The following is a 19,847-nucleotide window of genomic DNA, read 5'->3' as shown; positions in this document are numbered from 1 at the left end:
TGTTCCCCTCTTTGATCACAGGCCGCGTTACAAGGGAGTTCTAATTTAATACAACCAATTTAAATGTTCCTCTTCCACAGAATGCATGTGGGTGTTTGAGTGTCCATATGCGCTGAATCAATTGGAAGTAGTACTCGTTAAGCAAGCAGCGTGTCCTTTACATGAACATCCTGAACTTATCTCTATAGGCTTTAGCTAAGTGGGCTAACAGTCTTGTACATGTAAGAGACCTGGTTTGAACCATGTTAATCACAAGAGCAAGATTAAATGGGGAGTGGAAAGGCTAACCTTACAAGGGCTATGACAGGGCATTTCAACCATATTCTTTTTTTTTTCTCCAATATTTATTTCCTTCATTGCGTTGAGCATTACAGAACTTTACATATGCACTCTGCCATATGGCGTCAAATTGCACTGTTCTATTTTTCTCCATAGGCCACACCTTTTCAATATTTTAAGTAATACATTTATTTGATTCATCCACTGTCGTAGTGATGGAGGATCATTTGATTTTCATTTAAATAGGTGTTTCTTTCAATCATTGGCGAGAAAAGTATGGTCCACCTAATTGGGTATTTCACCGCACCCTCATATGCCATGTCTTGAAATATGCAGATAGACGGATTGAAAGTAAACTTGCGTTGTATGTTTATGAGCACAAAAACATTTTTTATAAAAAATTACACCCTTTTTTTTATTTGCTTAGCTTTCAGGAATGGTGTCACAATAGCGCATAGCCAAAACTGTTCAAATGCTAGAGTCAAATTCATTGGAAGAAAATACATTTAATATGCCACATTGGCTTCAGAAACCACCAGAAGTTTCTGTTTACCACAGTGAGCATTTGATGCCATTTGTTCTTCTCTACCTTTCCTGGCTGGCAAAGATGTCTCTTGGTTTTGAATCTGAATTTAGGGAACTTAATTTGAAAACTGAATCTGAATGCATCAGAGAAGTTGAGTTTACAGTATAGAGGTCGACCGCTTTTATGATTTTTCAACACCGATACCGATTATTGGAGGACCAATAAAAGCCGATACTGGTTAATCGGCCGTTTAAAAAAAAAAAAAAAAAAAAAAAAAAATATATATATATATATATATATATATATATATATATATATATATATATATTTATTTATTTATTTATTTATTTGTTTTTTTAATCTTTTTTTATATAAAAAAAATATATATAAATATAAATATTAAAAAAAAAATATATATATATTTGCAGTGATGACTATTACAGCAATACTGAATGAACACTTATTTTAACTTAATATAATACATACAATCTATTTAGTCTCAAATAAATAATGAAACATGTTCAATTTGGTTTAAATAATGCAAAAACAGTGTTGGAGAAGAAAGTAAAAGTGCAATATGTGCCATGTAAAAAAGCTAACGTTTAAGTTCCTTGCTCAGAACATGAGAACATATGAAAGCTGGTGGTTCCTTTTAACATGAGTCTTCAATATTCCCAGATAAGAAGTTTGAGGTTGTAGTTATTATAGGAATTATAATGCGTTGACTATTTCTCCCTATACCATTTTGTATTTCATATACCTTTGACTATTGGATGTTCTTATAGGCACTTTAGTATTGCCAGCCTAGTCTCGGGAGTTGATGGGCTTGGAGTCATAAACAGCGCTGTGCTTCAAGCATTGCTAAGAGCTGCTGGCAAACACAGTGAAGTGCTGTTTGAATGAATGCTTATGAGCCTGCTGCTGCCTACCACCACTCAGACTGCTCTATCAAATCATAGACTTAATTATAATATAATAAACACAGAAATACGAGCCTTTGGTCATTAATATGGTCAAATCCGGAAACTATCATTTCGTAAAACAAAACGTTTATTCTTTCAGTGAAATATGGAACCGTTCTGTATTTTATCGAACGGGTGGCAACCCTAAGTTGAAATATTGCTGTTACATTGCACAACCATAATTATGTAAAATTCTGGCATATTAGTTCGCAATGAGCCAGGCGGCCCAAACTGTTGCATATACCCTGACTCTGCTTGCACTGAACGCAAGAAAAGTGACACAATTTCCCTAGTTAATATTGCCTGCTAACATGAATTTCTTAACTAAATATGCAGGTTTAAAAAAATATACTTCTGTGTATCGATTTTAAGAAAGGCATTGATGTTTATGGTTAGGTACATTTGTGCAAAGATTGTGCTTTTTTTCGGCAATGTGCGTTTGTTAAATCACCACCCGTTTGGCAAAGTTGAAGTAGGCTGTGATTCGATGATTAATTAACAGGCACCGCATTGATTATATGCAACACAGGACAAGCTAGTTAACTTAGTAATATCATCAACCATGTGTAGTTAACTAGTGATTGTGAAGATTGATTGTTTTTTATAAGTTTAATGCTACCTAGCAACTTACCTTGGCTCCTTGCAGCCACAAGGTCCTTTTGACGCTGCACACACAGTTTCCTCGTGGATTGCGACGTAGGCCGATTACCGATTTTTGTTATGAAAACTTGAAATCGTCCGAGCTCTAATACACTACATGACCAAAAGTATGTGGACACCTGCTCGTCCATCTCATTCCTTTGCTGCTATAACAGCCTCCACTCTTTTGGAAAGGCTCTCCACTAGTTGTTGGAACATTGCTGTGGGGACTTGCAGCAATGTTCCAACTTTCTATATACTAGGTGTCAGAGGAAGGCCCAAAAAATTCTCTACATCAGTCATAGACTGTTCTCTCTGCTATCGCACGGCAAGCGGTAATGGAGCGCCATGTCTTGGTCCAAAAGGCTCCTTATTAACAGCTTCTACCCCCAAGCCATAAGACTGCGGAACAATGAATCAAATGGCCACCCAGACTTACACTGACCCCCCCCCATTTTTACACTACTGCCACTTGCTGTTTATCTATGCATAGTCACTTTACCACTACCTACATGTACAAATTACCTCGACTAACCTGTACCCCCGCACATGGTTAATTAAGGGCTCGTAAGTAAGCATTTCACAGTAAGGTCTACTGTTGTATTTGGCGCAAGTGACAAATAAAATTTTATTTGCTTCCATTCAGCCACGCGCTTCACTACTCGGCAGTCCCTTCTGTGAGCTTGTGTGGCCTACCACTTTGCGGCCGAGTCGTTGTTGTTTCTAGACATTTCCACAATAACAGCACTTTGTGTTGATCAGGGCAGCTCTAGCATGGCAGAAATGTAACGAACTGACTTGTTGGGAAGGTGGCATCCTATGACGGTGCTACGTTGAAAGTCACTGAGCGCTTCAGTAACGCCATTCTACTGCCAATGTTTGTCTTTGGAGAGTGCATGGCTGTGTGCTCGATTTTATACACCGTCAGCAACGGGTGTGGCTGAAATAACCAAATCCACTAATTTGAAGGGGTGTCGTCATACTTTTGTGTAAATGAAACTTTGAAAACTTGATACAAAATGAATGCAATATCTACCATATTGAAACTGAATGTATAAATATTTAACGTGAATATTCAATAAAATGTATTTTATTAAAATTGAATGCAATATTCATTAGTCAGTTTCAAATCATGAAATACAAGTTCAATTTATTAATTCAATGATTCAATTTTGTATTACAAATAAAACAATTACATTTTAAATCAATATCCTAATAGAAATTCAAAAACAATTTCTGCTGGCACTAAAATAACTCCATACCCATACTGGTGTCTGAAAGGCTCCGGGGTGAAGTTTCCCTAAGTACAGATCTAGGATCAGCTTCCCCAATCCTAACCTTAACTATTAGTGGGGAAATGCAAAACTGACCCAAAATCAGTGTCTATGGGCAACACTTCACCCTACTTCTGTCTGGAAGAGGGCAGTTGAAACAATGTGCTGTTTTAGTGTGGGCAGATGAGCTCCTCCATGATGCTTTGTCTGGCGACTGATGGTGTGTTTTGTGTTCCAGATCAGCCATAAAGAGCTGGACCTGTTCCAGCAGAAGCTGGAGGAGGAGGTCAAGAAAGACCAACAGGAGAAGAAAGAAAACCAGGAGACAGTGAATACCTTAAAGACGGGGATAAAGGAGCTGGCAGAGTCACAGGAGAGGTATGACCGAGGCAGTCTACCCCTGCCCTGTGAATATTCAAAGGGACCTGTAACATGATTGACATTGGAGTCATTGATAGATGCACATTTTTTTTGACAATTTTGTTTTCAACATCCCACAGCATTTCTAAGAGCATCTGTGAGAAGAACAAGGACTATGAGACTCACCTGAATAATGTCCTGGAACTGAGGTAAGTTGTGACATGTTTCTAAACACGTGCAGTGATTTCACATGCATCCTAATGAGCGGCATTTAGGTTAACATGCCTCCAACTCTTCTGAGTTGTGCTGCTGGTGTGCTAAATGTGCAGTGATTCCTTCCCACAGTAACCAATCGGCTGTTGAGAAGATGAGCCTGGAGGATGAGATTAAGAGGTGCAGAGACCTGTGTGCCAAGGCAACCAGGAGGTCTGAGGGAGCAGAGGTATGTCTCTGTGTGTGGGTTGTATGTAGAGATGCCTGCATGTTCCTTAATTCTTAGGCAGAAGTGTTTGTTAGCGTGGAAAGTAAGAGTGAGTTTCTCGTATCATTAGAGCTGTAACATTATTTTCTAAACCGATTTGACTTCATTTTCCCTAGTTGTCTATATTAGAGAACCGGCGTGGCACTGGCCTGCGCTGCCTCTACAGGTCTCTGTCTGAAGCCAGGGCCATCCTTGCCAAACTCAAGGAAGTGGCACCCAGGTAGGTGTTGGTTACATTAACCATAGGGTAGACTGAGGCCCCATACACACAATTGTATGTTGTCTCCAGAACCAGTTTAAAAGTTTCTTAGCAGTACACTTCAGTAGAGACAAAGGGCCTGTTGGTTCAAGGTCCGTTTCACAGCCTCTTTCACCCCCCCCCTTTCAGATTCCCTACCAAAATTCTGCAGTCAGCCACAGATGCCTGGGGAGCATGTGTTCAAGAAGCGGAGGAGAAAGTCTGTGCAACTGAGGTAAATCATAAAAACGATTAAACTATTTGGCTGCAATTTCCATTAGGGACTATTACAAAAGACCTTGGAATTGAACAAGCTTATGTGTGTGACAGTTTTGTTGTCTTCCACAGCTGCAGTACCAGGATCATAAGGAGCAGGTGAAGAGGGGGACCAGGCTGTGTACTCTGCCCCCAGTAACTGTACCCAGCCCCCCCCGGCCCCCACCTGTACCGGTAAGATGCAGCACAACCAAGCCTACTTTAAGTTTAGCAAAGGTTTAGATTTGCTGATGTCTTTATTTTGTTGTCCATTCTGACAAAAACAGCATGTTAGGTATCTTATGTCTTGGGGTTTAGTAAAAGCGCTATTTTGACCATAAATACGGTCTTTGGATCTTCTCAGCATATACCTTGAAGCAGTTTGTCAGATGAATGAGGCCTGTGTGTGGTGTGACCCCCCCTTTGCTTCTCTGAGATCCACTCAGTCCCAGAGGTAGACCCAACCCCGTCTCTGGTCCCCCTCTGTCTCCCATACCCCGGGCCTCCCCCTGTCGCCTACACAGTCCTCCCCTCTGTCCCCTTCATCGGCCTGGGCGTTCCCCTAGTGGAGCCAGACTTGAGATGCAGCGCAGGCTTCACACAGCAGACAGGACCGGTGCTGGGGCTCCGCTTTCCTATCAGAGGGCCCCTGGGGCCAGAGCAGATAGCTAGGAACAATGCAAACCTTCAGTATCTATACTGAACAAAAATATAAATGCAAAATGCTAATATTTTAAAGATATGTTATTTCAGCTCATGAAACATGGGACTAACACTGTACATGTTCACACACAATTTCTATATGTACACAAAGCTCCATCTCCGCAAGCTATACATCTGCCCCTGGTCAGTTTGTCAATGTGGTTCAGAACATTTCTGTCGTAATCTCATCTTCTGTCAAGCTGTCTTACTAACTGGTTCCCCCTCGCTCTCAGATGCTGTTCCCACCCCAGGCTCACCAGCAGGTCCCTCGCCACCTGCTGCACATGAGAGGCCACCTGGGGATGCCCAGTGCCCCTCCGGCCTCAGCCATGGCTCAGAGTGTTGCACTGTCCCCCGGCAGTGCTAACGATCCTAGCGGCCATTTCACAAGGCCTCACCAGCAGAACCAGGCTCCCGGGCCACAGGCCCCACAGCCCAACAGTGTGTGCCAGAGAATCATGGACCGCCTCAGCGTCATGTTCCCTCACTATAGCAGGTAACGCTTGCACACAAATGGCAAAGACCATATGATGGGTGTACGAGTGCTCTAGTATTCAATACTGGTTTGTCGTTTCAGGCTCGTGCTGTACAAGTTCACTGGGGAAATGTGCACAGCCAACGGAGGCTGCCTGACCTCCCTGTCCTATGAGGAGGTTATCAACCGAGTGGCCCAGCACATCCTGGACCACCAGGACAACACCAGGGTAAGAGCCCCAAAGTAACCTGCACTAAGGACTAGAACCATACTACACCTTTCAGTAAATGTCTTCATACTTGTTCTAGTTCTGTGTCCCCTCCTGTCAGGGATAATATTTATAAGATGTAGAACTACAAGGGATGTCAATTCAAGTATTTTGCAATGGAAGCCTCAATTTGAAAATGTATCACGTCCTCGGTTTCACATTCTCTCCTAGGATAGAGAATACCCAAAACTGTTGGTTTCCGTATGAGTAACGTGTGTATGTGCGTGTCCAGGAGCAGCTGAGCAGTGCGGGTAAAGGTGACCCCGGGGCCCAGCCATATGGGACCCCTTCACACTCCGACTCTCCCGCCTCAGTCCGCTCTACTGGAACCCCTCCCCCCCGCCCACGTCTGGAAGAGAGTGGGTGCCCACAGACACTCCCAGTCCAAGGCGGTGAGTTCAGCTTGCTCTTCACACTGACTGACTCACGCACAGTAGTCACAGTAGGGTTCAGCTCTTCTGGTCAGACAAGCTAGATACACAGAAGAGGTCAAATGCAGGTTGAAGCCTAAATAGTGTATAAATGGTAGGGTTTGTTGTTGTGTACTACAAGGACTTTGGGAACACAAGATGGCGCCGAACTGTATGGCCTCCTTTTTGCGAGCTCCAACCCAACTTTGCTATTTTGTGATTCTGTGTTTATTTTTACTTTATTTTCACAATGTATCCACTATCATTTCTTATAACCGACAAGAACTTTTGAACATCAGATCGGCAGTTTCTTGCCTCAATTCCGGATTCAACTCCTCTGCCCTGGGCTCTTTCTGTAGTCCGACCCAATTTTCGGGCGAACCAAGAGATGCCAGCATTGGAGGCAAGAGGGGGGGGGAGTCCTGGTGAGATTAAGGTGAAGGGAAAAACAGCCACCTCTTCCCTTCATTCTATTGGACAATGTACAGTCACTTGATAATAAGATGGATGACCGCTGGGTGCAGATTTGTTACCAACGGACTCCCGTAACTGCAATATTCTCAGCGTTTCTGCAACATTGCTTTTGGACAAGATACCCCCAATGGCTATCCAACTCGATGGATTCTCCATTTACCGACAGGATAGTGGAGTCACCAACAACATAGTGTGCTGACTCGAGCGCAGTGGAGGTCTTGACCCATTGTTGACCTGTCTTGGCATACCTGATGGTCAAATGGTCCCCGAGGGAGTTTTCAACTGTTATCGTGAATGTATACGTTCCACCTTTGGACAAGAAAAATAACAAGCTGGCACCTACCTGTACGAGGCTATAAACAAGCAGGAAAACTTGCACCCGGAGGCTGCTTATCTTGTTTCCGGCAATTGTTTGGTGTTGGCGCTAAAGGACATGGCTACCGCACACAGTTCTATCGCAGACAACCCTGAGTCTACTGCTGAAGACCTGAACAAGTACAAGAAGTCTGACTATGCCCTCCAGAGTCATCAAACGAGCAAAAGGTCAATATAGGAATAAGGTGGAATCCTATTACACAGGCTCCGACACCTGCCACATGTGGCGGGGGCTACAGTCCATTACGGATTACAAAGGACGACAACCGTGATCTGCCCAAAGATTCCTCTCTACCAGATGAAGTCAATGCATTTTATGCTCGCTTTGACAAGAACACTGTGCATGACGGCCCCCACTGACCCAGAGGACTGGGTGATCTTGCTCTGAGGCCAAAGTAAGGTCTTTAATCAGATCAACACTCGTGGGGCTGGACGGTATTCCAGAACTCCCTGTTCAGCCACGACTGCGTAGCCACGCACGACTCAAGTACAACCATGGAGTTTGCTAACAACACGACGGTGGAGGCCTGATCACCGCCTATGATGTGACTACATACAGGGAGGAGGTCAGTGACCTGGCAGTATGGTGCCAGCACAACAACCTCTTCCTCAACGTCCGTACGACCAAGGAGCTGATGGTGGACTACCGGGGGGGGGACTGCTATTTTCTCTGCATAATTTTGTCTGAGGCTTCTTTTATCTTATTGCACCCAAGACAGCCCACAGAGGGCTGTTACGTTGGCCGTATTACTGCCACACCGGCGGTCACGAGTCATGACTGCAGTTTATTCCACAATACTGTTTAGTCACGATTACTTGGCTTCTCAAAACTGCACTCTGATGCTGCTGATGGTCATTAATAGCCTACCAAACTTGTTAACTGCCTGGTACTCAGCACTCTATTGTCCCTCTAATCACTCTGACATCAATGGAAATGTCATCGCAAATCAAACACTTTGAGAGCCCATGAGCTAATGTTGAGCAACATTTCTATAGGCTATGCAATAGCGTCACAGTTTTGATGTGATCCTTTTTTTTTTTTTTTTTTTAAGAGACCATCAGCTTTCTGTAAGCTAGGCCTACTATGTTTATTTCTCAACTTTACTAATATTAAGCACAGTGCTTTGCTTTTACAACAAGAGTATAGCCTACCTGGCTGGCATGAAAATTAACCATGGGGAAAAACGTCCTCATTCGCTGTTTAAGTGTATAGAAGACGTGTTTTGTTTTTTTCCTGCCCCTCCCTGTTCTGAGACAGGAGCATGATAATGGTCCATTCGAAATCAAAACTAATTTCACACATTTTAAAGACGAGGTTAAGAATGGTCTGATGGTTGACAATATTATCACTTGTGAATGATGCCTGTGCAGTAAGGCAAGAAACGGTGCATGCTTTTTTTCTGAACTTTTTCAAATCAGACGCACACCTCATGTCTAGCCCATAGGTCTATATATTTTGAGAAGGTTTGTATCACAACTAAAGTGGCCAAATAACTTCTTAAAATTAAGCACATTAATTCGCTTTACAACAAGTGTACAGTCGTGGCCAAAAGTTTTGAGAATGACACAAATATTAATTTCCACAAAGTTTGCTGCTTCAGTGTCTTTAGATATTTTTGTTACTATGGAATACTGAAGTATAATTACAAGCATTTCATAAGTGTCAAAGGCTTTTATTGACAATTGCATGAAGTTGATGCAGAGTCAATCTTTGCAGTGTTGACCCTTCTTTTTGAAGACCTCGTCAATCTGCCCTGGCATGCTGTCAATTAACTTCTGGGCCACATCCTGACTGTTGTTAGCCCATTCTTGCATAATCAATGCTTGGAGTTTGTCAGAGTTTGTGGGTTGTTGTTTGTCCACCTGCCCGCCTCCTGAGGATTGACCACAAGTTCTCAATGGGATTAAGGTCTGGGGAGTTTCCTGGCCATGGACCAAAAATATCGATGTTTTGTTCCCCGAGGCACTTGGTTATCACTTTTGCCTTATGGCAAGGTGCTCCATCATGCTGGAAAAGGCATTGTTCGTCACCAAACTGTTCCTGGATGGTTGGGAGAAGTTGCTCTTGGAGGATGTGTTGGTACCATTCTTTAATCATAGCTGTGTTCTTAGGCAAAATTGTGAGTGAGCCCTCTCCCTTGGCTGAGAAGCAACCCCACACATGAATGGTCTCAGGATGCTTTACTGTTGGCATGACACAGGACTGATGGTAGCGCTCACCTTGTCTTCTCCGGACAAGCTTTTTTCCGGATGCCCCAAACAATCAGAAAGGGGATTCATCAGAGAAAATGACTTTACCCCAGTCCTCAGCAGTCCAATCCCTGTACCTTTTGCAGAATATCAGTCTGTCCCTGATTCTTTTTCCTGGAGAGAAGTGGCTTCTTTGCTGCCCTTCTTGACACAAGGCCATCCTCCAAAAGTCTTCGCTTCACTGTGCGTGCAGATGCACTCACACCTGCCTGCTGCCATTCCTGAGCAAGCTCTGTACTGGTGGTGCCCCGATGTATTTTTTTTGAATTTTTTTGTTTGTTTATTTTTTACAATTTTAGATTTTTTTAAATTATTATTTCCCCCCCCAGCTGAATCAACTTTAGGAGACGGTCCTTGCGCTTGCTGGACTTTCTTGGGTGCCCTGAAGCCTTCTTTACAACAATTGAACCACTCTCCTTGAAGTTCTTGATGATCCGATAAATGGTTTATTTAAGTGCAATCTTACTGGCAGCAATATCCTTGCCTGTGAAGCCCTTTTTGTGCAAAGCAATGACGGCACGTGTTTCCTTGCAGGTAACCATGGTTGACAGAGGAAGAACAATGATTCCAAGCACCACCCTCCTTTAGAAACTTCCAGTCTGTTATTCGAACTCAATCAGCATGACAGAGGGATCTCCAGCCTTGTCCTCGTCAACACTCACACCTGTGTTAACAAGAGAATCACTGACATGTCAGCTGGTCCTTTTGTGGCAGGGCTGAAATGCAGTGGAAATGTTTTTCTGGGATTCAGTTCATTTGCATGGCAAAGAGGGACTTTGCAATTAATTGCAATTCATCTGATCACTCATAACATTCTGGAGTATATGCAAATTGCCATCATACAAATTGAGGCAGCAGACTTTGAAAATTAATATTTGTCATTCTCAAAACCTTTGGCCACGACTGTAGAGCCTAACTGGTATACATAGGTGGTGCGTGAGTTTCAAGTTTGGGGAAGATCATTTTTACCGTAAAAATGTACCCTTTTCTATAATAAAGTATTGCATGCATAATTGCATTTGCGGTAACTTTTGAGAACAGTCTTTTCCTGCTAATTGATTGCATTTTGGAACATTCACGCTTATAGCCTACTGCCTTGTGCACATTGCTGCGCTTAGAAGTGAAGAAATAGCCTAATTCAAAATTTTGAAGCTAAATGGTATATGTTGCATCAGCCACATTGCTTTTAAAAAAAAAAAATTCGATGTGAGTGGTTGTATTAATTTAGGATCTATCACATCCCACAACTGTCCCAGAGTATGTTTTGGAATATTTGTCTCGCACAAGACAAGTTGACACATAGAATAGGTCATTTTTTGTACTATGGGGGGATAGATTAACACAGGCTAGTGCTTTTGCTGTTTGTGAGGCCTACTCATCTTGGTGGCTGATCAAAGTAAATGTGTGCAGTTCTAACATCTTCAGTATGTACCTGGGAATTCGATAAGGTTGTGCAGTTGTCCCTGATGTGTCTATCTTCACTTGTAGCCTACTTTGGAGCTGAGATGCCTGTGAGAAAGACCCAATCACGTGACTGGCTATGGCTAATAATTGCGATATCTGAGAGCCATGTGAGTGAGAGGTGCTTCAGAGCATGGCGATTGGCAGCCAGGAGAAAGGGAATTATTGTATTCAGCCCAAGGGCACAATGGCATGGATAAAAATTTTTTGGGGGGGGGGCATTATGGCCACACAAGGGGATGCCACAGGGAAATTCAAGACCTGGTGAGAATTATGACGTGCTTGTCAAATTGTGAATGAGAGACTGATAATGTGTGCAGCCTGCGCAAGAAACGAAGTGGAGCTCATGCCTTTTAAGAACTTTTTTTTTCGAATCATTAGTAGCGTCGTGCAGCCTTAATGTATTAAAAATCAAACCGTATAGCCCGACGTTTTATGCAACTTTTGTTGTGATACAATAACTCCAAGCACATAGGAGAACACAGAAAAGCCGCAGGTGCATGGCTGGACATAGTCTCTGGAGCGAAAACTGAACGTGAGCAATGAGTGAGAAGTGGGACTGTCATTTTAGAAAAATAAAAATGTCCAAAACAACCCTGTTGGCTGGACCCGGGTGGGGGATGCTCCCTACCCGGCCATGGACCCCCAGCAGCCCCCTAAAGGCCTTAAAAGTCATCCCGAAAAAAACGCACGCATTTGCACACTCCCTCAGAAATTGTTTGGAGAAAATATCCTTTATTTTATTCAGCTAAGTTCAGTTGTATTCTTCAGACTATAAAATAATGCCACATAATTCTAAGTAAATCTTGTTTGTTAAATGAACTAGTGTAGCTCACAGCCATATGGCATAGCCAGATCAGGGCCTAGCATAAGGACAACTCAGTATGCTATTCTGTTCTTCTGAAATGGACTACATTTTCTTCATATCGTGCTTCTTTAGACCTGTCTAAAATAATGGATTTACTGTGAAGGTGTAGGCTATATTACATAGATTTATTAGACTTTAGAACATCTACGTTTTAAAAAGGTCAGCATCAGTGGCTTGTAGGCCAAGAGATGCTAAACGTATTTGTTAATTAACGATCAATTACCGTGAGAAAGGCAGTTATTTGCTTGACAATCACTGGCTGACAATTTTCATGACCGCCACAGCCCTAGTCACCACTAGCGTGTCCAAATCACTGAGGACTTAAAATGGTCCAGACACTGTCTTGAAGGCACGACAGTGGTTCTTACCCCTCGTGAGGCTGAAAAGTTTCGGCATGGGCCCTCAAATCCTCAAGAAGTTCTACAACTGCATAATTGACAACATCTTGACTGGCTGCATCACTACTTGGTATGGCAACCGCACTGCCCTCGATCGCATGGCGCTTCAGATGGTGGTGCGGACACTGGGGCTGCATCGGCCGGATTCACAAAACCTTAAAACTTCTTAAGGATTGGGGTCCCGCTAGCGGGACAACTTCTACGTTTTTCTTAACTTTTTTCTTAAGAAGAAACTTAAGAAATGGGGTTCTTGAAAATAATACTTAAGTACATTTCCAAGAAGAAATCCTAAACTTTAGGACAACTAAACCCTTGTCTTGTGACGAATGGATACTTTTGTAACCATAAACGCTTTCTTACGCCACAGACACAGTTGGCTACCGGATATTTAAATACAGCAAGAATACAAATTAAACACACCTTATCTAGCTAGCTAGTAATTAACAATATTCTACAAGTGTTAGTTAGCCAAGTTCTTTGCATATTGACGAGAGAGCGCTAACGTTAACACCGTTAGCTATTTTGGCTATAATGTCTTTACATGTTAGCTAGCTAACTTACCGGTCGCGCAGTCCCTCTACCACCATCTCTGATGGACAGAACCTTCTCCAGCTGGTCCACATGAATGGTCTCTCAGCTCCCTTCTTAGCCGACAGCTTATTTTTTACGGCATCACTGTCCCTTGCCATACCCCCGACGGCAGAGACAGACTCGGCCACTCTCGCCCATCCTTTCTTTTTGGTCTCTGCAGTGACCCCGCAGTTATCAAGTCTCCCCAACAGCAACCTTTTCCTGGCTGCTATTTCCTCCACCATGACTTCCATCGCTTTTCTTGCTGAGATGCCTGTGAGAAGGACCCGATCACGTGACTGGCTATGGCTAATAAGAATTGAGATATCTGAAAGAGCCATGTGAGAGGTGCTTCAGAGCATGGTGATTTTGATATAGCTAGTCTGATGGCTATTATGTGTGAAAAATAACCAAATCCGATCATCCCTGTCACAGGCTTATTTATTGGTTTCAAGCACGTCACTAATGTCAATGCCACATAAGATATTTACGAAGTTCCTAAGAACATTTTGAGGAATTGCATTTACGAACCATCTTATGAACTGTCTATTTTTCCCCATAAGGAACTTATGTTTTTTCATAAGTAATGTTTTGTGAATCCGGCCCCATCGTTAGACTCCAGCCACCCAAGACCGACTGTTCTCTCTGCTTTCAGGTACCGGACTACCGGTGCATCAAGTCTGACACCAACAGGCTCCTGAACAGCTTCTAACCCCAAGCCATATGACTGCTAAATAGCTAACAAATGGCTACACGGAATATAGCTGTGTTCGAATACTCATTCTAATCATACCATTTCACGTACATTGTGAATGGATATAGTTAATATGTTAAAAATTCCCGGATGTCTTACTAAATTCGCCAAAATACGAAGAATACAAGCAGTGGACATTTCTACACTTCTGTAGTTTTAGGGTCCATAATGCAATTCTTGAGAAAATGGGCGTGACTTTCAGATTTTTTTTCAGATTTTGAAATATATGTTGGAAAATATGCAGCTGAAGTCCGAGAGCGGATACAAATTCATTGCTTTAATTAAGTCACATTTTTAAGAAAACGACCAATGTAATAAATAATTACTTTTCAACTAAGATATGTTACACGTTGGCTGTCAGTTTGTTAGCTACGCTATCCTTACGAACCGCATAGTATATCATTGCAGCGGTATGTTAGCTAAATTAGCTACCTACCTAACAACGTTAGTTGGCTACTAATGCATCAGACTTGCCAGTATATTAACTATATGCTATCTAACTACCCAACGTCTATTGACTTGATTATTCACGTCATTGTTAGCTAAGTGGTATAGTCATTGTGCGTTCTCAATAGATATTGTTAATTCGCTCTGGCTATCTACTCTGATTTTAAGCCACTCTCGTGATTACATTTACGAACTCTCAACACCCGTTGAATATAACCGGTGTCAGTTAACGTCTGCAAACAAAGCGTAATTAAATTGTTGCTAGCAGCTCAGTCACCAACGAAAACAGCCTATTCCGCTCTGCAAGGGCGAAGAAAATGGCCACTGAGGTGTTCTCTCATTTGTCTGGAAATAGCTAGCTAACGTTAACCAGTTAGCTTGACTGCGGTTGTGGGGTCTGAACGCTTGGATCAATTTTACTCCTTGGCCAGACCGTCCGGTGTGTGTGCTATGAACGACCCGAGAGCGAAACGCTTTGAATTTACGAACGCCCAGAGTGCACTCTGGCACTCAAGATGATACAATTTACGAACAGACCCAAAGTCGTATGATGTCTAGCTAGTAATATGTTATGCTAGCAAGAGGTTGCATAGCAACAGCATCAACTTCCGGTAGACGGGTAGGCTCAACTGCAAGGATACCGTTAATTTACTAAAATGAGCTAATAGTATGTAGTGGTATATACTCATTAAGTATGTAGTATACAGTATGGGTATTCGAACAGCTTAGAGGGCAAAAATAAGAATAGGGTCAACTATGTTCACTCACAGGACTTGACATACTCACATACACTGGCACTCCAACACAGTCCATTTGCACATGCAATCATCATATCCAGATGCCTAGTCACCTTACCCCTATACATATCTACCTGTATCACTCCAGTATCCCTGCACATTGTAAATATGGTGTTGGAACTGACCCTGTATATATCTTGCTTGCTTCTCGTGTTTTTGTTTGACCTTTTTATTATTTTTTGTACTACATTGATATTGATTACTGCATTATTAGGTTTACAGCTTGCAATAGTAATTTCACTTAATTTATGCATGTGACATTAAAGATGCATCTTTTTTTATTGATTCTGGTGTGTGTCTTGTACAGCTGAATATGGAGGATCCCTGTATCATCTGCCATGAAGACATGTCCCAGGAGGACCTGTGTGTGCTAGAGTGCAGACACAGCTTCCACAGAGAGGTAAGGTCACCATCACACCGATAAGTACTCTGCAGCTGAGTTTGCCCAGTGCTTTTATCTGTGGCCCTGTGGTTATTTAGGCCTAGCAGAACACCGGAATTGGGAATTCCTGTTCTTTGCACTCAGGATTGTTTTGGTCAGTCTCAATTTATATCATGTCTTCATCTCCCTTTCTCTCTGTTGCTTTCTCTAGTGTATTAAGTCATGGCTGAAGGAGCAAAGCACCTGTCCCACCTGCAGAGAGCACGCTCTCCTGCCCGAGGACTTCCCTCTGCTGCTTGGCAAAATCCGCAGGGGCCACACGTCTGCCTTCTCCTAAACACTCCCAGCTACCTATCCTGAACCCCTATCTCTCCCATTACCTGAACTCCCAACACATTGATTCCCAGTATATGCTCAATTCCATACGAAACACTTCTGAGAAATATTTAATGTGCAGTTTTTTGACAAGTGTGATTTAACCATTTATCCATCTCCCTACTATGATTTATACAAGGAATAAAAATATAAACGTAACAATTTTAAGATTTTACTTAGTTGCAGTTCATAAACGGAAATCAGTCAATTGAAATAAATGCATTAGGCCCTAATCTATGGATTTCACATGACTTGGAATACAGATAATTTAAATAAAAGGAAGGGGCATGGATCAGAAAACCAGTCAGTATCTGGTGTGACCACAATTTGCCTCATGCAGCGTGACACATCTCCTTCACATAGAGTTGATCAGGCTGTTGATTGTGGAATGTTGTCCCACTCCTCTTCAATGGCTGTGTGAAGTTGCTGGATATTTGCAGTAACTGGAACATAATGTCGTACATGTTGATCCAGAGCATCCCAAGCCTGCTTAATTGGGTGACATGTCTGGTGAGTATGCAGGCCATGGAAGGACTGGAACATTTTCAGCTTCCAGGAATTGCGACATGGGGCCATGTATTATCATGCTGAAACATGAGGCGATGGTGGCGGCTGATTTACATGACAATGGGCCTCGGCATCTCGTCACGATATCTCTGCATTCAAATTGCCATCGATAAAATGCAATAATTTGTTGTCGGTAGCTTATGCCTGCCCACACCATAACCCCACCACCATGGGGCACTCTGTTCACAACGTTGACATTAGCAAACCGCCAGAAGCGACACCAAAAACGGGGGACAGTAAAGCAAATAGTCTGGGTAGCCATTTGATTAGATGTTCAGGAGTCTTATGGCTTGGGGGTAGAAGCTGTTAAGAAGCCTCTTGGACCTAGACTTGGCGCTCCGGTACCGCTTGTCGTGCGGTAGCAGAGAGAACAGTCTGACTAGGTTGGCAATTTTTAGGGCCTTCCCCTGACACCGCCTGGTATAGAGGTCCTGGATGGCAGGAAGCTTGGCACCAGTGATGTACTGGGCCGTACGCACTACCCTCTGTAGTGCCTTGCGGTCGGAGGCCGAGCAGTTGCCATACCAGGCAGTGATGCAACCAGTCAAGATGCTCTCGATGGTGCAGCTGTAGAACCTTTCCTGAGGGGGAATAGGTTTTGTCGTGCCATCTTAAAGACTGTCTTGGTGTGCTTGGACCATGTTAGTTTGTTGTTGATGAGGACACCAACGATCTTGAAGCTTTCAACCTGTTCGATTACAGCCCGTCAATGAGTATGGGGGCATGCTCGGTCCTCTTTTTCCTGTAGTCCACAATAATCTCCTTTGTCTTGGTCACGTTGAGGGAGAAGTTTTTGTCTTGGCACCAAACGGCCAGGTCTCTGACCTCCTCACTATAGGCTGTCTCGTCGGTGATCAGGCCTACCACTGTTGTCATTGGCAAACTTAATGATGGTGTTGGAGTCGTGCCTGGCGATGCAGTCATGAGTGAACAGGGAGTACAGGAGGGGACCGAGCACGCACCCGAGGGGCCCCTGTGTTGAGGATCAGCGTGGCGGATGTGTTGTTGCCTACCCTTACCACCTGGGGGTGACCCATCAGGAAGTCCAGGATCCAGTTGCAGAGGGATGTGTTTAGGCCCAGGGTCCTTAGCTTATTGATGCGCTTTGAGGGCACTATGGTGTTGAACGTTCCATTTAATAAAGTGCATTTAATAACTTGCTTTTTACAAATTTGCCCTGGTCAGTTATTGAATATTCATTCTTTGGGCAACATTTTGAAAGTGCCAACATTTGTTCTACTCTTAGGAAAATGGGCATATTACTGCTTATGATTGGCACAGGGTATCTTAAGTTTTGACACTGCAAAAATGCGGTGTCAATGATGTCATGATTTGTTACACCCTTTAAGTTTGTCCATTTTGACTTTCACTATTAAAAAGGTACCCCATAATCTTCAACATCCTTTACTTTGTCTTGTTTTCTGAACTGTAGACATCCATATGACATTATGCACTTTCAGAGCAGGGAGGTCCATCCAACAGACGTGGCTGTCTGCCAGGACTTCTAGGCTTGGCCATCTGGACTTTGAGCCCTTGGTCACTTCCGCCCAGGTATGTCAAAGGCACCATCCTCTGGCCATCCTCCAGATTGCAGTGTGTTTTCAGAAGAGCACTCGGCACGGCTTCAGAGGGAAGTTCTCTGTGATCAAATGTCATCATGGAGGACAATCACCACATTCACCTCAAACTCTACAGAGGAATGAAGAATTGCGAGCGTCAGTCATCGGTAAAACACTCATAAAAATGTACACACTGTTGCACTATTTGACCCGTATTTATTACAGATTCCCTCACTGACATTAAAGTTGGTAGTCTTGAGAGGTAGGGCAGGTAAAAGCCTGGGGAAGACCAAGGGGAGGCCTACTTCAATGTAAAAGATCAGCTGTTACATTTTGACTGTATACTGGTATTATAAACCACACTGTCTATAAGGTTGCAAAACTTGAAATACTGGTCTACTACTAGGTCCAATTAAATTAGATGCACATGGTAATTTGTTGTATGGCCGCCTCCTGAATGGCACACATACACAATCCATGTCTCAAGGCTTAAAAATCCTTTAACCTGTCTCCTCCCCTTCATCTATACTGATTGAAGTGGATTTAACAGGTGACATCAATAAGGGATCATAGCTATTACCTGGATTTACCTGGTCAGCATGTCAGGGAAAGAGCAGGTGTTCCTAATGTTTTGTACACATTGTATATTGAAGAAAATAAGGAGAAACTACAGGCCTGTTTATTATTATAGTTACATGAAACTTAAAATCATGCAATGTCATCAGATCATGTTATTATGATGATTGATCTCACCTGACAGCGCACCATGAATTCATTGGTCTTGCTCAGGTCTTTGACCAACAAAGAGCGCTTCATGTCACAAGTGGGTGTACTGAGAACAAACACCATACAATAGCAACAATTGTAACAAGGCTTTTGTGGATACAAATCAGACTTTGTACCTTACAAGATGTTGTTAGGAGAAACAGGGACATTGATTGTTGAAAGCCTGCCTTAAAATAAAGCTGGATACTTTTTCCAGTGATGGAAATGAGACTGACAAGTCACCCCCCATGAGGTTCCTCTCATCAGTACTCACTGTATTCTAATATTAGACTCAGTACAGAGCCTCCCCTCTGTCCTTTGAAAGCCTCGCTTATTCTGGAAAGAAATAAAATACCCAATCTACTAGCTAGTGTCGTTTCAAAATATCCAAATTTAGGTTTCCAAGGGTAAACGCTCTTATTGGACAAAAACGAAGCCTGTGAATACAAGAAGATGTAGCCTATTAGAGATTTTATTTCCCCATTCAAAACAAAAAAAAGTTTAATGCTCAAGCATTGGGCTATAACAAATGCCGGTCTACACCGCATCAATTTTGCAGAAAACAGAGAGCATGTCTAGGTCCTTTCTGCAGCTTGAATGATTCAGGGGACAAAAAACATGTAAAAAAGAAATACAGAATGTCCCGGTATTTTTACTCCAGCAAAATGAAAATGACAGCCCTTTCAGCATCTCTGCTAAAAATATTATTTCATTGCTTAGGCCTATACATCTGTAGTGATGAAACATGTTTTTTTAAGAAAACATTGTCTTCACTTTATTTCTGTGGTTTCCTTGAGACGACACAACCGACTGAAACAAAGGAAGTGTCAATCTGTGCCTCTCTTTGTCTATAATTACACCTTATTAGCTACATTAAGCTGCAGATACAGAGAGGTTTACAATCACCTTTTTAGTTTTCTTCCAGATGGCACTAGA

The 19,847-nt window shown here is 42.8% G+C and overlaps 1 protein-coding gene across 6 annotated transcripts in view; it reads left to right on the top strand.

The window, feature by feature from the left end:
• The window catches only part of LOC106603445 (E3 ubiquitin-protein ligase TTC3), a 61,689-nt gene extending 43,704 nt beyond the window's left edge, over positions 1-17,985 (top strand). For all 6 annotated transcript variants that reach the window (XM_014197131.2, XM_014197134.2, XM_014197130.2 and 3 more), the window contains 11 exons: positions 3,919-4,058; positions 4,181-4,249; positions 4,386-4,482; positions 4,638-4,741; positions 4,910-4,994; positions 5,108-5,209; positions 5,950-6,212; positions 6,294-6,420; positions 6,692-6,851; positions 15,571-15,663; positions 15,857-17,985. In XM_014197131.2, coding sequence (XP_014052606.2) covers positions 3,919-4,058; positions 4,181-4,249; positions 4,386-4,482; positions 4,638-4,741; positions 4,910-4,994; positions 5,108-5,209; positions 5,950-6,212; positions 6,294-6,420; positions 6,692-6,851; positions 15,571-15,605 — 1,182 coding nt within the window. In that variant the 3' untranslated portion in view covers positions 15,606-15,663; positions 15,857-17,985. The remainder of the gene's footprint in view (positions 1-3,918; positions 4,059-4,180; positions 4,250-4,385; positions 4,483-4,637; positions 4,742-4,909; positions 4,995-5,107; positions 5,210-5,949; positions 6,213-6,293; positions 6,421-6,691; positions 6,852-15,570; positions 15,664-15,856) is intronic.
• The last annotated feature ends 1,862 nt before the right edge of the window (positions 17,986-19,847 follow it).

Source organism: Salmo salar, chromosome ssa04 (genome assembly GCF_905237065.1).
Source record: "Salmo salar chromosome ssa04, Ssal_v3.1, whole genome shotgun sequence".
Taxonomy (NCBI): domain Eukaryota; kingdom Metazoa; phylum Chordata; class Actinopteri; order Salmoniformes; family Salmonidae; genus Salmo; species Salmo salar.
This window is presented reverse-complemented; position numbering and strand designations above follow the sequence as displayed.